We start from the raw sequence: 17,193 nt of genomic DNA, 5'->3' as shown, positions 1-17,193 counted from the left end.
GAAAATTGAAAAGCGTTCGAAAGGCAAATAGAAAACGAACGGGGCACAAGGCGCAAAGATTAACACCAATACCAACACCAAGTCGACTACTCATGTTGCACGTTTACACACAGAGAGTGTGAATAAATTAAGGCATCAAAAATCATAATACAAACGATCGGGCCACGATAAACACTTTGATTAGCGTTCCATCCATTCGCCTTCATCTCCATCTCCATCTCCATCTCATCTGAAAGCCCCCGCTGCGAAATTGAAATGGAAGCAACTCCCAGTCGATAAGTCGAGAGAGCGGCAAACACCAAAATGCCCATAATTATGACAATCATCTCTGGGATCCGCACCACTGCTTCACCCGGATCGGATCAGTTTGGCATTGGAATCCCAGAGACCCAGAGTCCCAGAGTTCCAGAGTTCCAGGTGCCAGTTTGCTGTTTGCTGTTTGCCCGCTTTACGATGGAGCACTAATCCCCATTGTGGGCACCTTTGTTTGGCACCCCTTGTTGTTGGCTTAAGAATCTGTTACAGAAAACTTAAAAGCGTCGCTTTAATAACTTTATTGATTTCGATTAAGCGCTATAACGTAGGGTGATCATCATCATCATCATTGCCAGCACCATGGACCTCTATTTCAGTGCGGGCATTTCCGTTTTTGCCAACAGCATGGCTAATCATACTGAAACAGGACTTGAATATAGTTAAGCTAATATTTTATATGCTCTTAACAAAGTAATTAAATGCTCTATTAGGTTACATTCCCATTGCAAGACTTACAAACTTTGCTTGCAATCTTAACCTTGGAAATACCTAGATATTATATTATCTTAAGATTGCTTGTAGCGCACATCGCAGCCTGAAATGCCGAACCCATGTCCCAAACATCGATTGGCCTCCAATAAACAATCAGTGAGCGAACAATAAGCTTAACAAAAATATTTTCAGCTCAATAAAAAACTCATTTACAACAAAGCGCGAGCCGAAGCAAAAGGCCGAGATGGCTATTCACTATTCACAATCGATGGTCAGGTTTAAGGAGCTGGGAATGGATCGACTCACTATTTGGTTACATATATATATATAGACAAACAGACATAAAGACAAACAGACAGACGCACAAATAAACCCAATGAGAAACGTGTGAAGAATGGCTAAGAGCGGCCAATTTGATTTGCATCGAAAAGTAATTGAGCCGCAGTAAAATAAAGTGAAAAAGAAAGAAATGCCAACGAAGTTATAAACGCTCCACGGGGGCACGAGTCCGTAAGAGTCCAAAAAATCCAGATGAAGATGTGGAAAATCTTCCAAATCATGCACAATAATTAAAATCCATAAACGTAATAATCACATCAACAGGCAACAATAACAACCAGGTGAAGCCATTAACAGCATGCCACAAAAATACAAAAAAACAAAAAAAAAACACAGCGGCGGAGGGGAGATTTTTAAAAAGGGGATTTTTACAGATGGGGAGAGTGGGGCGAAAGCGCAAACAGTGAAAAATTAATAAGCAATAAAATTGGCATGAAATGAACTGCACAACCAGCGCTTAAATTCCCATGAAAGCGACCGCTCCAGGTACCGCTGCCCCGCCCCCTTTACCGCCGCCGCCCCCGCTGGGAGGAAGTCGCAACGGTTAATCGGCGGTGGTACCGTTCGCAAGCTGACCGCTGACCACTGAACACTGACCGCTGAACGAATGCAAATTCAATTGACACTTTGCCGGCCTTCGCGACTGCAGGACAGGTTTGCCGCTTTGCCGCTTGCCCCTGCTGCATGCCACACTCTCCACTTGCAGCTCCACGGGGGCTCGCTTCTTCTCGCTTTCAGCAAAAAAAGAAAAGAAAAAAAGAAAATAATAATAATAACGAAGAAAATAAAGCCGACGCCTCTGCGCAACCGCAAATCGGTTATATGGACAAACGGACCGATTTGCGGCCTGAGTTGCAGCCTGATTAATGGGCTCAACTCGAAAACTTGTTCCAATTCGAAATGAAATATAGCCACTCGGTCGGTTTGTAGTTAATTAAATAATTTTAATGCTTAGATAAGGAAAATAGCCATAGTTTTATGACAAATCCATTTCATTGCAATTTCTGTCATTAAAAATTTAATAATTCTATTAATGATTGAATCCATTAAAAATTGATGAAACAACTGTGAAAATAAAGATTTGGAACTCAAAAACTGCATTGCAACTCTTCCTATCCCCATTTCCATGACGAGAATTGGCCATTTGCAAAGGTTAAGATACTTGAAACGTATCTTCTATCTTTGTATCTTTAGAGTGAAAAACCAGAGACATGAATAAGTTGCAAGCCCGTCGGCAAAATGGCATATTAACAACAGAATTTCCCTTGATTTTTCGTGCTTTTGGAACTGCGGCACTTGACCAGAAGCCCATTCCATTGATATATTCCGAGATGCTGGAGGTCCATAAGATTAATGCGCCGTATAAAGATGATGTGCGTGCCATTAGGAGATCCTTCCCAGCCATTTGCACGCCATTCCACAATCCAAAACACTCTGCAAACGCCAGATTTAAGTGTATTTTTGATGCCATTTAAATTGCCATTTATTGAATTCCATTTCATTGGGAATTGGGTAATTTTCAGAGGGAGCCTTTTTGGGGCTTGCGCAGTTTTTTTTTTTTTTCTCGTTTTTTGTTTCTTTTTTTTTTTTTGTCCTATTTTTGTGTTATTTATTGTGGTTAAGCTCGACTCGAAATGAAAAGGGGGGGAGGGGGGAAATAATAATCGTAATTTGTTGTTTATGTGGTTTTTCTCTCTTTACAGATTCGCATTTTATTCTTGTTTGACAATCAGTTTTTTTTAGATACAATATAATTTTTTAGCAGCCATTTCGCCGTTCTTTGCATGTCTATACGTAATATTGTGTGGGTTCTCTCATATTTGTAATATTCTAGCCTGCTTTTATCGACACAAAAAAAAAAAAAAAATATTCGCTTACTTAACTCGTGGATTTTTTATTATTTCAATTCTTTGTGTTTCGTTTGTTTTGCTAAATTAAATTACATTTTTACACACGCGCTCTCCCACACACACACGCACACACACACGCATACACACACACACAATCGCATGCACACTTGGAAAAAAAATGTCCTTAGTCAATAGACTTCTATTACATAATTATATTATTCATGTTTCAAGCATTGCTTTGGGCATCAGCCACTCCAAAAAAAAAATGGTTATTTATAGTATGTATATATACGCGGTACAAATAATAAATTCATTTACAACACTAATTTAGTCTCTCTCAGGGAACAAGGTGTACGATCAAAAAAATACAAAATATAAACGACGAAATAATACACTACACATTACATTGGAATAAATAAATCACTTAGGGCATATATTCAAGCTCTGAACCGAAGATACGTACAAATGGTGAAACTTAGAGTGCGAGAAGTGGAAACAAGTTGAGCAACATATACTAGGAACGCGGAAATCCAGGAGTTCTCGAGGGGATGCGGCCGGATCGGGATCCTCGCGTGGTTGCCTCACGTGTTGTTGAACAGCAAGGACTCGATGCTGAAGGGATTGCTGCGCCGCATGCTGATCGGCGATGTCTGGTGCACCAGATTCGCAACTGCCGCCGCCGCCGCCGAGGCGGATGCACTGCCATGGTGAAGATGGTGCTGATGCGGATGCTGGTGCTGGTTGTGCTGGTGCTGGTGCCCATGCCCATGACCATGCCCGTGGCCGTGGCCGTGTCCAGATCCCGAGCCCTGACCCTGAGCCACGACCAGTGCGTGATGCTGTTGGCTGCTCTGCAGGTTCAGTTGGTGGAAGGCCTTGGCGGGGAAGAGCAGCGGCTTGGGCGAGTCGCGCGAATCCCTGTCCCGCTCCTCGGACTCATTGCCATCCATCGGCTCCAGCTTGCCGAACTGCAGCGCTCCATTCGAGAGCATCGACGGTGGAGCCACCGAACTGGGGCTGCCCAAACTGCCGCCGCCGCCAATGAAGCTGCCCGCCCGCGAACTATCGCCATCGCCATCCAGGTTGCCGCAGTGCAGCGATGAGGAGGCGCCACCACCACCACCACCGCCGCCTCCCGAGCCACTGCCACCACCTCCTCCTCCTCCGCCGCCGCCACCGAGACGCACTGGACTGACGGCGTCGCTGTCGCCCTCGTCGTCGCTGTCCGTGCCGCCCACCACGTCGATCTGGATGCCATCGTCCTCCAGATCCGAGTCGGAGAAGGTGCCGTTCGCCTTGTGCTGTGATATGTACTCGGCCTTGAGGGCCTCCAGGTCCACGGTGATGCCCTTGGCCTGCAGCTTGCGCGCCTGCCGGTCGATGGCCTTGGCCAGTTTCTTTCGGCGCCGGGCTCTGCAAGTGGTAACAAGAGAGGGGGAGACGGGGAAGATGCGGTTTAGTAATTGATTTTGTATAATATATACTTCTGGTCAAGAAGAACCAGAGGAAAGTGGTGTATGCCTTCCATTTCAACGCCAAGCTATTCAAATCCTAAGTATAACACTGCGTATGTCTTAAAATTGGTATTGCTTAGCAATGATACAAATTAACACTTTAGTTAATAATTAAATAATACTTTGAAATTGAAACTAAACCCTGACAATGGCTTAATACCTTAATTCATAATTATATAATACTTTGAAATTGAAATTAAATCTGACAATGGCTAACACTTAAAACAATGGCTATCAGTTAAAATATCACTTAGCAAATGCTCAGCAAATAACAGTAATAAAATAACGACTTAATTGGAAATGCAAATTAAAACGCGTTTGAAAGCTGTTCACTTCAAGAAATCGCATTGTTTATGACAGGTGCAATTTCGCAAATGATTGAATTTAAATATTTGGAAGGTGATCCGAATGGACATTCGATGGGCAGTTGGGCACTTGGAATATAGCTGTTAAATGGCATGCTTATTATGCCATTTATTTGTTAAATAGTTTAAATCAGTTCCCCTTTTTTTGGGGCTTACTTACCGCTCCTTGGCCTTGAGCTCGTTGGGCGGAATGGGCTCGCCGCTGCAGGTCTGCGGCTGGGCGTTGTGGGCGGGGCGGCCGGGTCCCTTCTTCGTGTGCTCGCGCTTACGCACCTTGGCACGTCGATTCTGGAACCATACCTATCTGGAACAAAGCGTATAATCTCAGCAAAGGTGCTCGCCAAAGGACATGTGTGTGTATGTGGTTCGGGAAAGGAGGTTTGGGAAAGGAGGTTCAGGAAAGGAGGTTCAGGAAAGGAGGTTCAGGAAAGGAGGTTCAGGAAAGGAGGTTCAGGAAAGAAGGTTCAGGAAAGGAGGTTCGGGAAAGGAGGTTCGGGAAAGGAGGTTCAGGAAAGGAGGTTCAGGAAAGGAGGTTCAGGAAAGGAGGTTCAGGAAAGGAGGTCCAGGAAAGGAGGTTCAGGAAAGGAGGTTCAGGAAAGGAGGTTCGGGAAAGGAGGTTCGGGAAAGGAGGTTCAGGAAAGGAGGTTACTTTAAGAAAGTTCCTTCGAGAAGGTTCCTTCAAGGAGGTTCCTTCAAAGAGGGTTCCTTCAGGAGGTTCCTTCAAGGAGGTTCCTTCAAGGAGGTTCCTTCAAGGAGGTTCCTTCGAGGAGGTTCATTTAAAGGTTCCTTCAAGCAGGTTTCTTTAAGAAAGTTTTTTTAAGAAAGTTCCTTTAAGGAGGTTCTTTCGAGGAGGTTCCTTCAAGGAGGTTTCTTTAAGAAAATTCCTTTAAGAAAGTTCACTTAAGGAGGTTCTTTCGAGGAGGTTCCTTTAAGAATGTTCCTTCGAGGAGGTTCTCTCAAGGAGCTCCCTTCAGGAGTTTCCTTCATGGATGGATGATAGGTTGCAGCTATGGCCATACTTATCGATCGGAACTAAACTCACCGCAACTCGCGACTCTTTCAAGTCCAGCCGCATGGCCAGCGCCTCGCGCATGAAGATGTCCGGATAGTGGCTGGCGGAGAAGGCCCTCTCCAGCTCCTCCAGTTGCCAGGAGTTGAAGTTGGTGCGCGACCTGCGTCGCTTGGCCGCGCTGCTGTCGTCGTCGCCGTCGCCGGGAAAACCTAGGGAAAACAAACGGAGAATGGGGAAATCTAAATGAAAATGGGGATTCGAAAACACGAGAATATAGTCATTAATATACGCCCGCCGCTCGAATGGGTGGTTGTGGGTGTTGGCTTATTAAAACTAATTAGGGTGCTGCCAAAACCGAATAACCGAATAACCAAAGAAACCAAAAAAACCAAAAAAACTAACCACCAAAACTACGCACACATGGGACAGCCGAAAAATGACCCAAAAATGGAAAATGGAAAACACATAGGAAACATTGGGCGCAAAACACTTTGTAACCGACACTAAAAACCCTATAATTAAGTGTTGGAAAATTATTTAAATTAGCCGCCGCACAGAGGCACACACGGAATGCATAAATATTCATAATCATATATTTCAATTACACCGCCAAAGGGGCCACAAGCGAGTGGCCCACCACCTCCCCCTTTATATGGTATATGCTATATGCTATATGGTATAACTCATAGCTCCCCCTCCCCCTCACCATCCCCCTTCCATCTGAACATTTTCCCAATTTCAATTCCCAGCCGCCGGCCCACAATAAAAACGAAACAATTTAATTACGTTTGCCTGCTTCTGATGCTCCTGATGCTCCATTATGTGTCCGTTCCATGCGATCCTATCTATAGTTTCCTATATTTAGATTATATGCCCCGAAAGGGGGCGTGGCAGGCACACACATTTACACACACATTCACACAAACAGCGAATGCATGCAAAAGGCCGTGCCATTTATCAAATTAACTTGAATCTGGCCAGAGGAGGAACATGGAGCAGAGTTTTGAGAAATGGGAAAGGTTTAGGGACCCAAGGTGTTGTTTGGCCATTAGATGATGGCCACCAAATACTGAGGGGCAGCACAGCGCAGGACAGTAAGACAGAAACATGAAATGTGAGCTCTTTTGAGTAAACTTAACTTAGCTAATTTGTGATAGCAAGGGATATTATTTGTGCCATCAATCAGAGTTAATTATACCAACATTATATATCCTAACTACCTATGTTTAATAGCTCCGAACTGCACTCATTGAATCATCCATTCAATCCGCACATGCCAATCGAAATAATCGATACACGGGCATCGATGGCCGCTAAATACAACACTGCAGTTGCGACTACTGCAATTATTCACTCGACTCACTTTCCACTTTCCAGGCCAATGAATGGAATGCCTGGCATACATATGTACATACATATGTATGTATGTACAATGGGCCATTTAGTGGCTTAGCTCAGTGCCGTCGGCTGATGTGAGGCGACCACTCAAAGCGCCGCCACTCAGCTGACTTTGTAATCGCATTAATTTCGGTTTTTAGACTCTGTGCTCTATACTCCGGACACCACCCCCTCCCACCCCCTTGCCACAATGGTAGAGGGAGGGGGGGTAGTCTACCTACTGCATACGCACACCCGACATTAAAGCGCAATAACAAGAGGACGCCCCTAATGAATGGCTTGCATTCTGCTGTTAAGTGTACCTAATTATGCGTGCCGCACTGTAACGCGCCCCACTACCCGTCTCTTTCACGCCAGCGGGGTAGAGAGGGAAGGAAGGGAAAGAGGGAAAGTAAAGACGGAAACTCGTTTGTTTCCAGCGATTCGGTGTCGGTGTGGCAAAGCGAGAGGTTAATAACTCAATAACAAAACACGGCCAAATACACAACAATAATGGAGACATTAAAGCCAAAAGCGACAAACACCAACAAAAACACCGACTGCATAAGGTGTTGCGGTGCGAGCGAGACGGCCTGCACAAAGTGCATTCAAATGACTTAATAATAACAGGCCAAGTTACCAGGGGCGGCTCAAAAAAAGGGGGTGGAGGGGTGCGAGGGCGGTTTCTATTCTATCAAAGATTGCGGAGTTGGGGGGAGGGGGGAGCATTCATTTGGAGTGCCCGACGACTGGAACATAATTCATGTTTTTGACTCTTTTGCGATTTGTGAGTGGCGAGTGGCAGCAGCGAAACGAGATCGAGTGCAGCGAGTGTGGGAGCAAATGCAAACGATAATTGAAATTTATTATGATTATTGCACGCCCCGAGTGTGCAGTTTGCAATGAGCCATATGCAGTATGCAATTCAACAATGTGCAGCCAACAGCTAACAGCTAAGAGCTAGCAGACTGCAATTTGGCAACGTCGCATGGAATCACTTCACCCAAAATGTCCAAAACGATGAGCACAGAAAACGGAACGGAATGGAAACGAAACGGAAAATGAAATATTAACTTAATAGGTAACAAATCTGAGGTACGATATGCAGTTAAGCACTGTATTTTAAGATTCCACAATTGATTATAAACAATTCACAATTACAAAAAATGTAGCGATCTCTATTTCTTTTAATAAACGACTATAAAACGTTAAGTTCCATTGCAGCTATTGAACTTAAGGATATTTTATAAACATTTTGAAGACATTTTCCTCAGTGAGTGGCACACATTTGGTCGAAACTCGAATACCCTGGGTAAGGGCATCTAAGGAAGTATGTGTGTATGTTGTTGCATGCCCCAGTCACATTCCGTGGCATGCTATTTTCGTTTACAGCTCGCGTCAGCCAGGCAATATAACAGTTACCCAGACGCACACACACACACACACACACACACCACACCAATCACCACATAACCTAACCCTTCGTCCTTCGCCTCCCCCCTTTCCATTCTACCCCCCGATACTCGCGGGTGAGCCACTTAAGTCATAAAAATTAAAGCGAAAATATAAAAAAAGGTAAGACAGGAAAGGAAGGAAGAAAGGAGAGGAAAGGAAAGGAAAGGAAAGGAGAGAGAGTAGAAGGCGAAAAGGTGAAGGAGTGAACACTAACAGTTAACGGAGGGGAGGGGGGGTTCTTAAAAGGGGTGTATGGCAGAGGCGCACGGGTGGGGCATTCAGAAGGGGTGTGTGTTGTTTATTGCATTCCCGAAAATCTAATGACAGCACTTTTGTACGTATTGAGTATCCGAAGCGAACCCATAATTATCGCAAATTAAAAATGTTCAAAATTGTGCAATCACAAGGCGTACCAGCCATTAACAACATTAAATTGTGAACAACTTTGCATGTTATCACAATTAATTGAAGTACACACAACAATCCCAAAGGTTGTAATCACCTTGAGGAAGTATAATTTATTGAAAATTCACTTGCGTCTCCATTGCTGATACTTCAAAAACTCATAGTTGTGAATCCTACAACAAAATGAAAAAGGTTCTTCGGCAATCATCATTGAGAAAATCAGCTCATTTCCACTCACACGAAAATGGAGACTTGCACTGGAAAAAGAAAACCCATTAAAAGGCGGAAATACTTAAAAAGCCAACGGGTATATTCATTCTTGATAAGAAAACTGAAAACTGAAAATGCGACCAAATCTGAGGAGTCCGAGTGCAAAACGATTTATCATTCAGTCAGTCAGTCAGTTAGTCAGTTGCTCCGGCGGAATGGAACCTTCATGCCATCATTCCGCCGTTCCATCAATGTGCCAACTTCCGTTTTGAAGAGGCGGAACGGAAGTGCTCTACAATTATGTATGTGTGTGTGTGCCTTTCGGTTTTTGGCTATACGGAATTCATTAGGACCAGAAAACAAGACAAGGAGAAAACAAAATGGCCGCACGGTGTGATGGTGAACTGAAAATCGCATGATAAATGATTCCGATCGCCTTATGACAGTTTCTTCATTTCCGGCGTGAAATGAGCAACGGCAAGTAAACGTCACGACGACGATGACGATGACGATGATGATGATGATGACGTTCCACCACCTTTGCCACCTCCATCACCCACACCCATATAAATACATACATACATATAATCGTATACCTATATACCCATTGAAATCGCAGACATTTGGTTGCATGTCAACTCTCTGCCGCAAAATGATTAATGAGCAACGAGTGCGATGGCAACCCTGCCTCTGCCACAAGCTCAGAAAAAATAAACGAGGGAAAACTCCCACTCTGCCAAACGTATCCACAATCTGCACAATCGCCAGCCTAATCAAATTGAATCAAATCAAATTAATAATTACTTTTCAAGGAGGAAGTGCCTCTGCGTTGGCTGCCAATTAATTAAGTTCCCGATCTGGGGACATAAGAACTTGGGGGCCCAAACCCAAACCCAAACCCACAAATAAACCCACAAGTAAACGCAGCCAAGTGCAGTTAATTACAACAAGCGGGCGAACACGCCCCCTGCTAACGCCCCGCCTTTGGATATATGCATTATGGCCATAATTACACCAACTAGCCATCATTTGTTAATGCTAATTGGTCAATGAGCCACGATCTCTGCTTCGCTCTGGCAACAACCAACTGGCAACTGGTAACTGGTAAATGGTACTTGGTAACTGACCAGTGCTGACCAGTGACCAGTCCGGTTTGCCAGCTCCGAGTTCCGAGTCGCCACTTAATGGCCAACTGGGCGATCAGAGCAAATGGCGTCCCATCAATTTGGGGTCCAGTGATTGCGGCCCCACCAATTGTCAGTGCGGCGAAACGAATTGAAAGAAAGTATGCTTATAAGTCGCGCTCACCGCAAACAAGACGAACTTAATGCATCATCAATGGGAAAAAAGAGATATCTTTTTGTTGGCTAACAAGAGTTTCCCGGAATTGTAACGATTACGGAATAGGTTAGACAATTGTTTGATTACCCAATGAGCTCTGCCACTCAAGCTGTTCCCGTGCTGGAGATCTTAATTGGCTCTTTTTTAAACAAAAGGTTTTTTAAGCTCGTAAGTGCTAGGCCACAAAATAATATTAGATGCGAAATAAGTTACATTAATTAAGTTATAAAATAAGTATTATTGAAAACTGAAATATAACTTGTTTGCAGTTTTCCATTTACAATTACAAATTACAATTCGAATTTATTTATAAAAATACAATATCGCTGGATTTACAATTTTCGTTCCACTTTTGTTTGCATTCTTGGAAACTTAATCCCAAAAGTGGCAAGGGATCTTGGCCAATTAAAAGCGAAATCAAAGTTATACTATTCACACGTTGCCTTTCGTGTGTTGCCTCAGTTTTAGCATGACATGGGTCAGTTTGGGTATTGTTTATGGACTGCCATGCTCCATGGATGTGGATGTGGATGTGTGTGCCCAATTTGGAGCCTACGACCTTTTCCGGGGGAGCACAGCAGGCGGCCAATCGCCGGCAGTTGGCATGCTACTTTGTATGCTAAATCGAATCAACGAAATCAATCGCACTTTACATAATAATCGATCGCTGATTAGCTAAATCAATAAATGTGTTTCGCAGGTAGCAAAAGTCAAGCACAACTGGCCCGCCTGATATACATTCTGTATGCTCATCGATTGGGGCAAAAAACAGCGTGAATAACTGAATAACTGAATAAGTGAATAAGTGAATGACTGAATGACTGACTGGCCGACTGGCTGACAATCGGAAAGCGTTTAGCAGGGCTAATTGAATGAATTAGCATATTGTCCGTGCAGCGATAACAAGCAGGATGAGTGGAGCTTTGGAGCTATGGCGTCTATGGCGTCTATTCACATGGTAATCGATTGAAATTCGATCTGACCAAATGGATCGCCAAATCGATCTGCCGGCGCTGACCTCCACTCGCGATGCGGAGGCGCGTGTTCCCTGCGACTTGATAGTTGATTTGTCGATCTCGGATTCCCAATCCCCCAATCCCCCAATCCCCCGATCCCCTAATCCCCCAATTCTCCAATCTCGCCTTTGAATATAGCTATACACCCGGCGAAAGTCGGCGTTGGAAATTGATTTCATGGGAAAGACTGAGGTATGCGACTTGTGACGCGAATTCCAGGTTACCACACACACGTGTCGCCGATTAGCTTTCGCATCCGTCAGCAAGTAAACGGTATAACTTAATTGATTATCAGTGAGTGATCGCTCACTGAGTCACTTGTGCATCATCCGAATGAAATGATAGCGAAGAAGATTGTTTATTACCTAGCTTTTCCATTTAGCTTTTGAAACTAGGAGTTGGAGTAGTAGGTTTCACCCATATAAAGCTGGCTTTGTTTGGACTGCTTGATTGGTTCATTGAGTTTGGGTGTCTATTGTGACTATAGACTATATTTAAGAAGCTTAACCTTTTATAAAGACAGATATTACTTGTTATTAGGAAAGATGCACTCTTTAAACGTTTGGTTGTTCGTAGAAAAATGTGTCTTTTCAAACGGCTACAGTCCTATTGGAAATATGAAGTAGGCTTTTTTCTCATCTGCTCAAAAATAAAAACCAGCATACAACATTCTTTTATACAATTGTGTTTTTGGGGTGCAACCTTATTCTTGAAACTAATCAAACAAAAGAATCGAGAATTCTGTCGAGTAAATCCCCCAGTCAACTTCTTTAAAATGGACACCCATTAACTTACATAAAGTGGTACATAAAGTGGTACATAAAGTGGTACATAATGTGGTACATAAAGTGGTACATAAAGTGGTACATAAAGTGGTACCTAATGTGGTACCTAAAGTGGTACCTAAAGTGATACATAAAGTAGTACATAAAGTGGTGCATAAAGTGGCACATAAAGTAGTACATCCTGGATGAAGGAAGTTCAAGCTGAGCAAGTTCTACAGCATTTTCAACAAGACAAACTCTCACATTTAAGAAATACCAACTCCCTAAGACGAAACATCTAGAAAGCTTTACTTAGGCAGGAGCTACTGTGCTCCCAAAATCGCAGGTCTTACTGTAATTCAATCTATGCCTTTGACTTACCGCCATCCTCGTTGGATCCTTCGCTGGGCGGACCCGCCGGCGGCAAACTCTGTCGATTGCCGATCATCAGTCGGTGCTGTATGGTGGCCACTGTACTGGCGACGGCCGCCACCGCCGTCGTTTGGGCGGCACTCACGTTACGCAGCGCCGCCGCGCTCAGTCCCGTTAGATTGGCGAACGCATTGCTGGCATTAACGGCGGCCATTTGCGTGGCGGCGGCGGCAGCAGCAGCGGAATTCGGATGTCCGCCGGCGGAGGCGGCATCGAAACGTGGCCGCCCGAGAAATGGTCCATTGGGACCAAAGACGCCCGGCACGCCGAACTGCAGGAAGGGACCCCAGGGCGGTACGCGGACGCCGTTGGGCGCCAGTTGGGCGGCGGCGGCATACAATTGGAGGGCGGCCGTCGGATGGAGGCCCTCGGAGGGCATGCCGCAACCGGAAACGGATGTGGAGCTGCCGCTCGATGGGGAGCCACCCAGCAGATGCTGACCGGTGGTGGTCCGGTGGGCGTTGGTGGGTATGGGGATGGGGATGGGGATGCTGCTGCTGCTGGTGCTGGTGCTGCTACTTCGGCCAGTCTCCTCCTCAATTTCCTTGGGACTGTGATGATTACTGTTGTTGTTGTTATAGTTGCTACTGTTGCTGTTGTGGTTGTTGTTATTTCGACTGGCACTCGAGTTATTGTTGTTGGTCAGGAACTTTTTGGTATCGCCCTCGGAGGTCTCCAAAACCATTATGGTCCCTGGTTTAGGCCATGAAAATAGGTCTATTTTTATGCACAATTCCGTTGAAAAGGGGCTTTGATTTTGCTGTGAAGGAAGGGGCTAGGTATTCTAGTTATTCACACGCGTAGGACTTGCAAAAAAAAAATATTTGTGTAAGTGTGGTGTTGTGGTTATTATTTGTATAAATTTATGTGTTTCGCTGAGCCGTCGGCCGGCGTTAACCAAACAACGCGTCTTTGCACACTGATTAAATAAAACTGCACTTGGGCAAAAGTTCGGTGTCGGTTTGGTTTCGTTTCGTTACGTTTGCTTTGCTTTTGTCCACCGTTTATCAGCTTTTTTCTCGGCAGAGAGCGAGTGGGGCGGCCAGTGGGCGAGTGTGTGTGAGCGAGAGGGCGAGCGTGCAGGAGCGGCAGACGCGCTCGCAATGAAAATTCAATTTGAACTGAGCGCAGCAATCGATGCGTCCAGCGAGGAAACCCAGAAAAGCGACGTCGTCGTCGTTGTGCGAGCGAGAGCCACATACCCATGCGCGGGGGGTAGGAGCGTGAGCGAGAGTGGGAGAGCGAGAAAGGGAAAGAGAGAGAGAGAGAGAGAGAGAGAGCGCAAGAGCGGGTAGATTGTTGCCATGTTTCAGTGCGAGAGTGTGCGAGCGAGAGGGAAATTCATCAGCCGCAGCAACAACCACTTAATTTTTATATGTGCCGTTTCAATTTCGATCAGCCATCCCGCTCTGCCCGCACTGCCCGCTCACTGCCACTCTCTCTCCCTGAGTGGCCATTTTGCCGCGCGAGCGAGACAACCGTATGCACACGCCGCATAGCACTTCCATTGGCCGTCTGGAATAATAGTGGGAATTCCGGCTGCGCAGTCGACGTCGCTGTCGCGACAAAGGCGCTGCGTCGCCATTGCCAAAAACGACTTGAAGTGTTTTCAATTTTCTTCAACTGTGTGCGAGCGCACTTTTCCAGGGCGGAGTTATGCGGCATTTTTTCAATTTGCCGAGACATGAAATTATTATGCTGCCGCTGCCGGCAGCGTTGCTGTCGCCGCTCTGCCGCTCTGCCGCTGCGCTGCCAGCTGAAAGCTGAAAGCTTCGCCATAACCATACCATAAATGGCAATTTTCCTTGCGACAAATAGAAAATGAAAATTCGTTAACAATTAATTAGCCAAAAGGGAGAAGCGGCTGCTTAGCCCGAAAGCGATTGCAAGGCGTTTTCTGGCCGATTTGTTAGCACTTTGTTGGCGGTTTGCACAATCAATTTATATCTGTGGAAAATCTGGGGAAATTCGCCTTGAAACCACATTCTTCTTGGATTTTTATGTGCAATGAAAATCGGTATTGTTATTGTTTGTTTTGCAGTGCTTTTACACAAAGAAAAGTGTTTGGTTTTATATTATTGAATATGTTGTTATACTTACTAACAGCGTATTAGTTTGTTTGTTTAATTTTTTAAGGAATTTGATTTGTTGGCAGATTCTGTAATAATTTGTTGACATAAACGCCTCGCTCCCAGTTTTCCATTCTGAATGGCATCTGCCCACTTTTTTGGGGCGGCTGCTGTGCTGCGCATGAATCATTCATTTTCATTTTCATTTTATCGAGCGCCAGTCGAGGAGCAGTGCCACTTAACCCATTTGCCAACCTTAACACCCCGACGCCGTTTTTTTTCTTATGGCACAAACTCTGGCCTGGCAATCAATGACATTGTACGGTAAAGACCCCACGAAAAGTACCCGATTTTCCCCTCCCCCCCTAGCCCCCCATTTCCACCCCCTCATCTGTCAGATATTTTGTTGGCAGGTTACTTAATTGCTCGCCTCTCGCTTCCCTACTCGTGCACTGCAAGAAAAATAGAAAATTTATAGAGAATTTTTAAGTTGAATCAACTGTCGAAATGATTCTGATTGATTTCTCGCTAAAAATGGTCAAATTATTGAACCAATTTCGATACCAAATAGTTCATCTATCTTACTGCACTGAGAAAAATATTAGTGCTTTACTTGGCACTTGTTTGTAAACCTATTTTTCAAAACTTTTTGTATTTCATAGACCATTACACCTTTGAAAGTCGTGTATCAATGCACTTCTGTACTGCAAGCTGTCTTCTGACCCGCATTTTGTCGCCGTGTATCCCTTTGCTTTTGCGCTGCTGCTAACATCCGCCCCTCCGCCCTCCCCCCTCCGCCTGTCACATGTGCAACGTTGACGCTGTCGGTTGGTGTTCGCTTTATTAATGACTTACAGCGGCAGTGGCCAAAAGCGAACGAAAAGCACACCGCCCCCCAAAAAAAAAAGCACCCAAAAAAGGAAATCCCTACGCCACAATCCTCCCCTCCCGCCCCTTCCCCTCCTTCCACCCCCTTAGCCCAGTGTCCTTTGTGCTATCAGTGTGTTAATAAAATTTCCATGCGTACCGAAACTTAATTAATTCTGCTACAGTTTGTTGCAAAAGTTCGCCCCAACGGCGCCCATGTCCTTGGGCCAAACCCCCCAAACTCCCCCTTTCCCCTCCCAACCCCACGGCTCACGCAAATCAAACGAATGAATTTTAATTATTTTTTGTGCCAGCAAAAAGTTTTCCGCTCCCAGTTTCCACGAAAAAGTTTTCTTTTCCTCCAGCAAGAAATGAAAATGTAGAGAAATGATGAGCGAATAATGAGTGGGAAACGTAGGGGAATTGGGGTATATTTTTTATGCTCTTCTCAAGGTTTAGCTAATCAGAATTTATTCGAGTGAATGTGATGAAAATCGAAGTGGAAACTGCCAAGACTCAAAAATGAATTAATGGTTGTGGTATGCAGATTGTATGTTACTTTGACTTTGGGGGGAAAAACCCCAAAAGATATTGATTAAAAAGAAATGGTACTGATTCTGATTGGATCAGTTAAGAGATCAGATTATCTATATGTTTCTAAAATTTTCTTAAAATTCGATCAGAGATTAGTTAAGAGATCACTCATTATCTATTTATCTATATGTTTCTAAAATTTTCTTAAAATTCGATCAGAAATTAGTTAAGAGATCCCTCATTATCTATTTATCTATATGTTTCTAAAATTTTCTTAAAATTCGATCAGAGATTAGTTAAGAGATCAGATTTTGTATATTTTCCTATAGTTTATTTTAAAACCAGAAATTTTAGATTTTTATTATTTAGAATTTGCAGAATTGTAGTATAAATTTGTATATGCTTTACATAATACAGTAAAAAATATTTCATTACCCCTATAATATATTTCTGTGATTTATACATTACTATTTAACTCTACTTCTACTAAGAAAATTAAGCTATGTTTAAACTTCTGTACAAAAGCCCCGAAAGAATTAATAAATATTGTTAAATCAAAATACAATTTATTCCCACTATTTTAGGCACAAATATAAAGGCTTAAATATAACAAAATAATTTAGGAAACTCATAAACAAATAGACTTTGAATAGCCAAACTCGAAATGAAAGCCAACCGAAAGTCAGTAAAGCAGGGAAATCGAATACTGGGAAATTCGCCGGCGAGGCAGGGAAATTGGCCAAGTGGCAGCGAGCAACTCGGATTGGATGTGGAATGTGAGATGCTTTGTGGGGAATTTTCCGCTCAAAATGTCTCTTTGATTTGTCTGTCAAATGGCTGCAGTGGCGTGGGTGGAAAATGCGATGGTGTGGCGAGGGGGGAGGGGCAATGGGGCG

At 44.2% G+C, this 17,193-nt stretch overlaps 1 protein-coding gene across 2 annotated transcripts; it reads right to left on the bottom strand.

Moving 5' to 3' along the window:
- Window positions 1-2,736: 2,736 nt before the first annotated feature.
- LOC120456883 (homeobox protein unc-4) lies at window positions 2,737-13,914 on the bottom strand. 2 transcript variants are annotated; one of them, XM_039643980.2, is made up of 4 exons: window positions 12,777-13,909; window positions 5,858-6,036; window positions 4,976-5,115; window positions 2,737-4,349 (listed from the first exon to the last, which is right to left on the bottom strand). In XM_039643980.2, the coding sequence occupies exons 1-4, from the start codon at window positions 13,510-13,512 to the stop codon at window positions 3,518-3,520; spliced, it is 1,887 nt and encodes a 628-aa protein (XP_039499914.1). In that variant the 5' UTR covers window positions 13,513-13,909; the 3' UTR covers window positions 2,737-3,517. The 2 variants fall into 2 exon arrangements, 1 of the variants encoding a protein (XP_039499914.1); XR_005616880.1 differs by having other exon boundaries at window positions 4,214-4,349; window positions 4,976-5,119; window positions 12,777-13,914.
- Window positions 13,915-17,193: the final 3,279 nt, after the last annotated feature.

The sequence above is a fragment of the Drosophila santomea genome, chromosome X (assembly GCF_016746245.2).
Source record: "Drosophila santomea strain STO CAGO 1482 chromosome X, Prin_Dsan_1.1, whole genome shotgun sequence".
NCBI lineage: Eukaryota > Metazoa > Arthropoda > Insecta > Diptera > Drosophilidae > Drosophila > Drosophila santomea.
Note: the sequence above shows the minus strand (reverse complement) of the source record. Positions and strands in the feature narration are given on the sequence as shown.